The following is a 10646-nucleotide window of genomic DNA, read 5'->3' on the forward strand; positions in this document are numbered from 1 at the left end:
TCTGCTTTCCATTATTACCACGGCTAGTTTTATTATCTATCATTCACCAGGTGTGAATAAGCTGCTCTGCCAGATGTGCAAATCAATTCCAAATAATTTGCCTCCAATCTTTAAACAGGAAGCAAAAAAAACAGCGAAACAAAAAGCCCAAAAATATGCCCTTCCATGACGGACTATTAGGTCACTGTAACCTTGTTCCATGCTCCAGTGGCCATAACATCACAACACCTGCTTTAGACAGCTTCAAGCAGGAAGAGTTCTATCCACAGGCTCCTAATAGACATCTGAGTTATTAATGGGATTCCATCTCGTGGGATGGTGCTTAAATAGTACTCCACAACCAAAGAGACCCATGGAGCATGTCCCTGAAGGGCTAGTTTGGAAACGGGATGCTTTACAGTCAAAATCATCAGTTTAGTGGGTCCTGATGGCAAAGTCAACGATGTACAAATTTAGTCCGACTGCCAGCCAGCAACTTTTTAGGGTCTCAGAGCCTCAATGATTTCAACAAAGTTATAGTTATGACCCAAGAAGTGTCACAACTTATTTTCTTGCTCATAAGGATGGTATTTCTTGTACAGTTTTACATTTAAACAGTATAAAGGGGTTGGTAAATATTGCTAAATCTTTGTCAAATGTTTTCTGAAGCATGCAACCTCAGGCTGGAGATTTTTCTTATCTAAACTGTTCTAATGAAGATTTTTCTAATGAAAGGGATCTGCTTGGGGGTAATCCTGACGAGAGAAATACTCAGCACACACACACACACACACACACACACACACACACACACACACACACACACACACACCACATTTAAGATGTTGCCATGGCTATATGTAAAGACATAGAGCTACATAAATTGCATTCTCTGTAATAAGTCCTAGGCTTTAATAAGCTTGTGATGCCTACATAAGTTGATACATGACTCTGCGGTGAGCTTGTAGTTAAATTAGGGTTCCTGCCCAAGGTAATATCAATTTATTCTGTGAATCAGTCAAGATCTTAGAGCATCCTGTAAAGTCGAACATGGAGAGGACCTGAAACCTGGCTTCTTGCTGTGCCCAAATTTAATACTAATTTTATGCCATTTGGAACCAAGGATGACCCAGGGAGAACTTGGCAAGTAAGTTACATGGAAAATGACTACATGAGTCACTTAATGGCTCTGTTAAAAGCCCCGTGAAGTAGCACAAACACCAGTTCAGAAAGACGCAGTTACTAGTTTCTCATGTCTCAGAGGAAGCTGTACGCAACACCAGGTGGTAGCTGTTGTATGACAGGTGAAATCTAGCTAGTGGATGGAAACTAGGAGAAATTTCCAGCACCGGTGCCATGCTGAAAATAAAATTTGTTGCTATTAATAAATATGTTGATTGATTTTTGTCAATTACATAGACAGTTCCAGACTGATTTGGAGAGACCTGCTGCAAATGAAGTGCAACAACACTAATAGACCATGTTCACAAGGGACATTACACATCTGAAATTAAATGGCAGCTTATTATAATGGCTTATTATAACAGTGAACAATAACATGGTTTAAAATGTTTTCCCTTAAGAATACAGATTTTTTTTAGCATACAGTAGAATGACTGCAGAATTTTTACTGACGTTTATGCAACAGAATGTCCTCTTTGTTTGCTTTGTTTCATGTTGGCTGTAAAACCAACTATTCCTTATTTGCTAAAGACCTACTTAAAGCTGTAATTATCGCCATGTTTCTGAATTACACTGTTCGAATTAAGTGTGCAGATATTTCTCTGTTTGCCAAGTGAAGAATAAACACATTAGCACATTATTATAGAATGACACTGGATACACATGCATAAATACATGTGTTTAAATCAACCAGCAGAAAACTCTAATCAAACAACTACTATATTATTTTAATAAACTGTGGCAAATCTCTTTGAGTAAATACTTATTTGTAAAGAGTGTAAAAAGAAAGATGTCTCAATTTGCATATTGTCATACGTTATAGAAAGCCAGTTCATGTAATACTTCTGCCTCTTTTTTCTGTTTTGACATGCAAAAGTCAATTTTTAATGAGCTCAATGTAGAAGTATAACAGCAAAGGTGTGATGATTTGTCTGAACCATATCGTAGTTTTCTGGGCTTTGCTCAAGGTCATATCGGTGGAGGAATTTTAACAACACATAATAGCATGGAGGGGGGCACGGTGGCTTAGTGGTTAGCACGCTCGCCTCACACCTCCAGGGTCAGGGATTGATTCCCGCCTCCACCTTGTGTGTGTGGAGTTTGCATGTTCTCCCTGTGCCTCGGGGGTTTCCTCCGGGTATTCTGGTTTCCTCACCCGGTCCAAAGACATGCATGGTAGGTTGATTGGCATCTCTGGAAAATTGTCCCTAGTCTGTGATTGTGTGAGTGTGTGCCCTGCGATGGGTTGGCACTCCGTCCAGGGTGTATCCTGCCTTGTTGCCCAATGACGCCTGACATAGGCACAGGCTCCCGGTGACCCGAGGTAGTTCGGATAAGCGGTAGAAAATGAATGAATGAATGAATAATAGCATGGGTTCATTACAGATTATGACATTTAAAGGATACACTGTCAGTGGAAGTTAAATTTGATGTTCACCATTGAACATTGTTGTTTTGCTTTGAGTGTGAAATTAGAAGCAGTCCTCAAATGGTCAGGTTGCCAAATTTGTCTGCCTGCATCACTTTATTCTATGCGCATTACTCTGTCCTGGTGACAGTATAACAATGGAGCAAAGCTCCAGGATTATTCACCAGCAGTCCAGGCCAGAGACACGTTGTGTAAAGGAATTATCTGGCATGCATCAATGGAGTAACAGTGTTGAATCCTTTATTTACCATTCAGCTGGCTTGTTGCATGGTAGACAAAATAAGCTCTCTGGCTGGGTGGCTTGTTTTTGTGGTTGTTGTGTTGTAGAAATTGTCTCTCACATTTGTGCTTGCAATGGACAGGGACCTGAATCTCAACAGGGCAGAAACCTTTTCATACATTAATCCCTGGATCCTTTATTTCCTTTTCATTTTTAGCTTCACGTTTTGGGTAAGTAAAGCCTCTCTCCTGCTAAACACAATCTAAAAATGTGCAGCAAATTCAGCAAATGATAAGCATATGTACAAAAGAAATGCCCTGTCAGAATTTCTGTGTTCAGCAGCAATGTTTTTTGTGTGTGTGTGTTAAGTGTGTGCACATTTACAATTCGCAGTTGTGATGTTTCAACATTCACAGCCACTGTTGAGCTTCCTTAGTTTAGAATTTACATACATTATCAGTGGCGTTTCTGCATATGAATAGCATAAATTAGAAGTACTGTATGCAGCAAACAGTGGTGCTATGTGGACCAAAGAAAAGAAACAAACAAGACACTGTAAACAACCAAGCGGCAACATTGTTTCTCACTTCTGGTCCATGGTCTGACTAATGTTTGGGTGCATTAGCAGTACCAGACTGCTGCTTATTTGCTATTACAGACAGATCTGTCATTACAAATCCACAACGATTCGATAGCATACAGTAGCTGATGGACATTTGGTTAAGCACACTGGCCAAGTGAGTGTGACTGACTTCAACCCTGTAATCAAAGCTCGTTTCATGAGCAACTGAGCATCCATGTGCTTTACCGTTGGACTGAAGGAAAAACAGCATGGCACACTGCAGAGCCCCAGCCACTGAGCTAGCCAGGCCTGCCACCACCAAATCTCCCACGATCTGTTTATTTACTGCAGCCAGGTCCCAGGACACAATGCTACAACGTAATCCATCAGCCCTTTGTCTCAAACGCACCAGCTTACCGGCTTATTCAGCTACACAACAGCGCTTTAGGACACAAAGGAACAGAAACTTGATTCTAAAAGCAAAACAGCACTGCTGGTGGTTTATGAGCCATCTGTCTCTGTCAATGATACTCTAAGTTCAATCTCCATTTCATAGTTTATAATAAATTATACATATTGAGCACCTCATATAAAAGTTGGATTTTAAAAATCAATTTAAATTCATCTATTCCCTCTGTTGCAGTGAAGTTTTATTATATGAAGTATATTATATTTAGGGGGGCACGGTGGCTTAGTGGTTAGCACGTTCGCCTCACACCTCCAGGGTCGGGGTTCGATTCCCGCCTCCACCTTGTGTGTGTGGAGTTTGCATGTTCTCCCCGTGCTTTGGGGGTTTCCTCTGGGTACTCCGGTTTCCTCCCCCGGTCCAAAGACATGCATGGTAGGTTGATTGGCATCTCTGGAAAAATTGTCCCTAGTGTGTGATTGTGTGAGTGAATGAGAGTGTGTGTGCCCTGCGATGAGTTGGCACTCCGTCCAGAGTGTATCCTGCCTTGATGCCCGATGACGCCTGAGATAGGCACAGGCTCCCCGTGACCGGAGGTAGTTCGGATAAGCGGTAGAAGATGAATGAATGAATGAATATTATATTTATTATAATATTATATTATATGAAGTTTTGTCTCTCATGATGATTAGCCAAATTACTGCACTAGTATATAATAACAATGCATCGTGTATTAGAATTTTTTGCCTTTTTGTATGCTCTTTCAAAATATGTGAAGATTTCTAGCATCATGATCAGACAGTTTGACCACCAGTGTGGTGGTAAACAAAAAGCCACCAAAGTAAACAAAGCCTACCGCTCATGAGTGAAGTCTTTTTCAGCTCTAATTGAAACTCTGTACAGTGATGCTATGAAACCTTATAAGAAACAGATCTAAAGCTTTTTTTGTGCTCAAAAAAGGGTTTAAAGGTTGCTTTCCCCAGAAGAGATTTAACCACATCCAACACTGCAAAGCACTGGAGAGATACCAATGACATAGTTTTTATATTCTATATTGAGTTCTTTTTCATTTTATCCCATTCATTCATTTCTGTGAAATAAAAACTACAGGTCATATCTGCCCTTAACTGATGGGTTTTAACTGTTTCAACTGATGAATTATCTTTACTCCGATTATTAAGTGACTAGCACTGGTATGAATGTATATTTTGGGGTTTTAAAATTGTGCATACATGTACTGACCAATTTATTAAGCAAACCTCTTTTTAGCACTGCCGTTGGCTCAGTATTTCTATTTGGACATCAGTTCCTCAGTTCAGCACTTAAGGCACTCTGTGGTGCTTAAAAGCCAAACTACAGTACTTGATCCAGAATCACATGCTAACATCTCAGTGTCACTGCTGTGCTCAGAATGCTCTGCAATACAAATGATATCTGGAAGAATATTGGTTGTAGTGTTGATGCCAAATCAAATAAAATGGATTTTCTACTGTAATTCGACCTACACTTTAAAGTTATGAATACCTTTGTACTTTTAAAATGCTTTACTACTATTACTAGTACTAATATTTCTAAAACACTATACTACTGCTATTCCTAGTACCACTACTAATCAACTATTGTTACTAGTAAAACTACAACTACTACACCTAAAATTTGACTATTCAGTTACTACCATCATTACTGCTACAGAAAAAGTCATACTTCTATTATTGCTATAACAACAAATGCTGCTCCTCCTTGCACAACTACCCTTATTACTGTCTTTACTAATACTACTAACTCCACCTCACTATACTGCTAGACCACTATTAACACTACCCTTACTTTTACTTCTACTGAACCTAAGACTACTACAGAAAGAGTACTACTAAAATTACTACTTATCCTTTTGACTGATATTGCTACTATTGATACTGAAGTACAATCGCTAGAACTATGACTGCAAGTACTGCTTGTACATTTACTGTTACTTATACCACTACACTTACTGTAACTGATTACTCTGATAACTCTTACTATCAACCCTGTGACAATAGCTATTAAATTATGACTATTACTACTGAAACTACTCCTTAAATGACAACTAGTATTACTATTTCCTTTGCTAACCCACTATATCCTACTCCTATTATTACTACCACTACTAACTGCAATGCTACTACTGATATAGTTACCAATATTATTACTCCTCGAACATGTAATATAGCATCATTACTTTTATTTACACATTAAATCACATTAAAACTACTACTAGTCTGACTATCACTAAACAACAAAAACAAAATAGCCTATTACTAGTAAAAAAAAAAAAAAAAAAGCTTAATAATAATATTGACTGATCTGTCACATATCTTTCAGGTGTTTTCTTTATGTATTGTTGCTATAGGAGTATATGCTAAAGTTCAGAAAGCAGCAGGTATGACAGTAAACTACATCTGCATTTATTTCTCATATAACTGCATTCTATATTTAATATGCAATCCAATATGAACCATTTCAAAACACAATCTACTAAACTTTATATAAGGTGGCATGAGCTGTATTTGTTTTTTTTTCACAGACCCATCATAGACGCATTCCTCATTGATCCAGCCATCATATTAATAGTGGTGGGTGTTGTCATGTTTTTCATCACCTACTGTGGATGCAACAGAACACTGCATGAAAACAATCATCTCCTTAAAACAGTGAGAATCTGTTCACATTGTTGCACAAGGACTTGATTGTATTTGAGGCCTGTGTGATTCATGCCTTTCCTCCACTTCAGTTTTCTTTCAGCCTCACTCTGGTCTTCATCGTCCAACTGATAATAGCAATCCTGTGCTTTTTTACTCTGACCAGCTGAAAAAAGTTTTTGAGTTTGCCCATGAACTGCATCAATGTAGACCGTTTTTACACTCCAACAGAGGACTGACATCCTTTGTGTGAAGGATGCAATCTTAAGAGAAAGTGGAGCAGTCTGGGGGAGGTAAGGGTTCATTACAATGCTAAAGCACATTAGCACACCCGTCATACCATGTTAGCTCTGCTGCTAGCTGATACGAGCATGCCGCATGGACCCACATGCTTCCCCTAGGATATTTGCATACTAACCCAGATAGATGCAGGCAAATCTGCTGACATGTACAGTGTGTATCCTTGTCCTTTCAGATACGGGATGCTCTGGGCAAGCTTGTGAAGAAAACCATTGTTCCATTGTTCATTACCATGATGACCTGGACATTCAAAATCTCGTGGATTACATTCAATGAGGCACGTCTGTAAATATCAGATTCAGGTTTTTTTGCTTTGGGTTGTGTTCCAACTAAAACATTACTAAAAGAATGTAGTAGCATAAAATGTAGTTAAGTATAGAACACGGGAGATTTCACAGTGCAGAACACAGTCGAAATTGCACACACACACAAACACACACACACACACACACACACCAGATGGAATAAGCAACAAGCAGCAGAAGGTAGTACAGGGTTTAAATGGAGTTACTGGATAGAATTCAGTGTTTGTATAGCAGTGGGAAAGAAAGTGTTTTTTAAAAACTGGATTTTTCTTTTGGTAGACAAAAGGCAACAGATAAAAAAATGTGAAGTACTCTGTGAGTGTGTAGTTCTGTGAGACCCTTGTTATTATATCCCTGTGAGATATAAACTGCTCCACACATTTACAGTAATAAAGAAATTTGATTAATCATCATTAGGGAACCTTTCTTGCCCCAAACCATACATTGGTTTGTGGTATATCAGTGGTAAAGATGATGGAGTTCTGACCAGCAAGTTTAAATCGTGGGACCACCAAGCTGTCACTACTGGGTCCCTAAGCAAGACCACCAACTGTCAACTGCTCATTTGTATAAATGAAAGTTGCTCTGGATATGAGAGACTGCCAAATACTGTAAATACATTCAAAAAGTATCAATTTATTGTTTCCTTAAAAAATTCTGAATGTCTGTAATGATTATAGTCTCACACTGAATGCCTGGGCTTTGAATGAGATTGCAATGAGTCAATACACCAGTTGACAGCTCGGTTGATTGCATCTTTGCTTCTACAACACAATGTCTTTAAGTACTAGGCTTAAACATAATCATTCATTCATTCATTCATTCATTCATTCATTCATTCATTCATCTTCTACCGCTTATCCGAACTACCTCGGGTCACGGGGAGCCTGTGCCTATCTCAGGCGTCATTGGGCATCAAGGCAGGATACACCCTGGACGGAGTGCCAACCCATCGCACTCTCATTCACTCACGCAATCACACACTAGGGACAATTTTCCAGAGATGCCAATCAACCTACCATGCATGTCTTTGGACTGGGGAAGGAAACCGGAGTACCCGGAGGAAACCCCCGAGGCACGGGGAGAACATGCAAACTCCACACACACAAGGTGGAGGCGGGAATCGAACCCCGACCCTGGAGGTGTGAGGCGAACGTGCTAACCACTAAGCCACCGTGCCCCCCTTAAACATAATCAACATATGCCAAATTATGATGGGTCTCTCATGGATTATAAAAAATTTGCTATAGTAATATTTAAATAACTTCTTCCCCTGTCCAACCTGCCAGTGCATGTGCTGTGGCTGGAACAACTACACTGACTGGTCCTGGAACATCTACTTTAACTGCAGTCAGAGAAACCCAAGCAATGAGACATGTACAGTTCCTTTCTCCTGCTGCACCCCTGTTTCAAGAGAGGTCAGTGGCTCTGCTATGCACCTCATATGTCAGTCAGCAATTATGGAAATGTAGAAAAGACTTGCTGAGTACAACCAATTACCATCTGCAGTGCAGACAGATGAGCTTTGTTATTCTGCTCTGTGAAGAATGTCATAACATATAACATGCCCCAATATGATTTAGACAATGATAAATCTAGCCAATAATAATGAAACCTTCCCTATAATCATGGTGGGCTATTTCTAGAAAATGTTCATGTCAAAACCTAATGTCAGTGGTGGGTGGGGATTATGTATTACTAAAAAGTCAAGGAGCAAATTGAAGAATTTTGATGTTGAGGCATTCCTGCCACCTGCTGTTCATATATAGAAATCAAGAAAAAAAGATAAAAACTAGCAATTAGAAAAAAGTACAATATATTCTTTTCACATTCTTTTAGAACGTGATCAAAACCATGTGTGGTTTTGGGGTTCAAACTCAAACTCTTGCGGCATCCATTTACACAGAGGGATGTTCTGACAGTGCAGTGATGTGGACTGAATCTCATCTGCTGTTAGTCGGGACTCTGGCTTTGGGTCTCGCTCTACCACAGGTAGTAAACACAATAAATCCAGGAACTGATGACACATACACACTACTGGTAATATAGTTTTTGTAAGTAGTAGGCTTTACTGGAATATCTTAAGGACATTTTTTTGGCTAATGATAGATCCTCCACAACATCACATTATCTTTAAGGTCCTTTATGTGCATTAATGATTCTCCACTACCATTTTGTTCCTCAAACAGAAGGTACTAAAGACCTAGCCTGGAGTATATACCTAAAAATCTCAGATTTAATAAGTGAAAGGGAAAAGAGCTCTACTGAGCACATTTGTTTCAGGGGCAACACAGAAAACCAGGAGGACCTATTGATTTGTGAATGTCTCAATTCACTTATTAAAAAAAGAGAGAGAGCCCAAAAATCGATAAAGCATTGCTTCAAATTACTTGTACTGCACCAAACATTTGCTGTTTCATTTAGGGTATATACGGAGAATAAATCTAAATAGTCTGCTCACCCAAACTGCATTATAATGAGCCCTGTTTTTTTTCACATCCTTGCCACTGTTGTTTATCTCAACAATTTGTTAAAGACATGCGCCACTGACTGAAAAGATGGGATCTGAGCTGAGAACCTCCAGAAATGCTGCTGAATTTGGATGTTTGTCTTTTTTTTTTTTTTTTATAAATATGTAATAAATACTCGGTAATATAAGAAAAACAGAGACCTTATTATCCACTAGATGTAGAAAGTATTATCTGATATCTCAAAATTAATAAACTTCACTATCCTGAGTGCCCTGTGTTGCCTAGTCCTGCCCTTGGAAATCTGCTGCCTTACAGTTTAGATCCAGATAATACTGATCTTCATGAACATGTGATTAGGTAGATTACAGGAGGTGGTCAGCCTAGGCTTTGTTTGCTTACACACCACGGTCAAACGTATGTCGACACCTGACCATTACACCATATGTGGCTCTTCCCCAAACTAGTGCCACAAAATTAGAAGCAGAGAATTGTTTGTAATGCTGTGGCATTAAGAATGAAAAGAATTAAGAAGTCAAAACATGTTTCATCATGATAATTGTGCCTGTGCACAAAGCAAAGTCCACTGAATCTCAACTCCACTGAATACGTTTGGGATTAATTGGCAGTTCATTCAACTCAGTGCCCAATTAATGCTCTTGTGGCTGAATGAGCACAAATCCCCAGAGCCATGTTCCAAAATCTAGCAGAAAGCCTTATACGAAAATACAGTGGAAGTTATTATAACACCAAAAAAGAATCTAATTCCATGTTAATGCTCATGGTTTTGGAAATACGGGCTTCATGGTCTGGTCTCTAAATACTTACAATATGCATAAAGTCTATGTCATGCTCCAGTTGTGTACACTATATTCACCATACATTACAACCTCAAAGGACATAAGCATTCAAGAATAACCACAGTCTACATATAATCAATAGGTCTTTAAACTCTCCTGACCTGGTCCTTGTGCTTGTGCTTCTGCTTGGCAGATTGCAGGTATTGTGCTCTCTCAGATGCTCGTTTCTCAGATCAACAGCGAGATTAACTCACTGCTGTAGACATCACGAAAGAGAGGACTCTGGGTTATTACAATTTAGAAATAAGACAATTATT

At 39.1% G+C, this 10646-nt stretch overlaps 1 protein-coding gene across 1 annotated transcript; it reads left to right on the top strand.

The window, feature by feature from the left end:
- The first annotated feature begins 1103 nt into the window (after window positions 1-1103).
- Window positions 1104-10591, top strand: tspan33b (tetraspanin 33b). The gene is given in 8 exon segments (XM_060877751.1): window positions 1104-1126; window positions 6342-6468; window positions 6549-6610; window positions 6919-6964; window positions 6967-7041; window positions 8351-8479; window positions 8901-9053; window positions 10523-10591. Coding segments are annotated over 8 exon segments (684 nt in total).
- Window positions 10592-10646: the final 55 nt, after the last annotated feature.

This window comes from Tachysurus vachellii, chromosome 9 (assembly GCF_030014155.1).
Source record: "Tachysurus vachellii isolate PV-2020 chromosome 9, HZAU_Pvac_v1, whole genome shotgun sequence".
In the NCBI taxonomy this organism is placed as follows: Eukaryota; Metazoa; Chordata; class Actinopteri; order Siluriformes; family Bagridae; genus Tachysurus; species Tachysurus vachellii.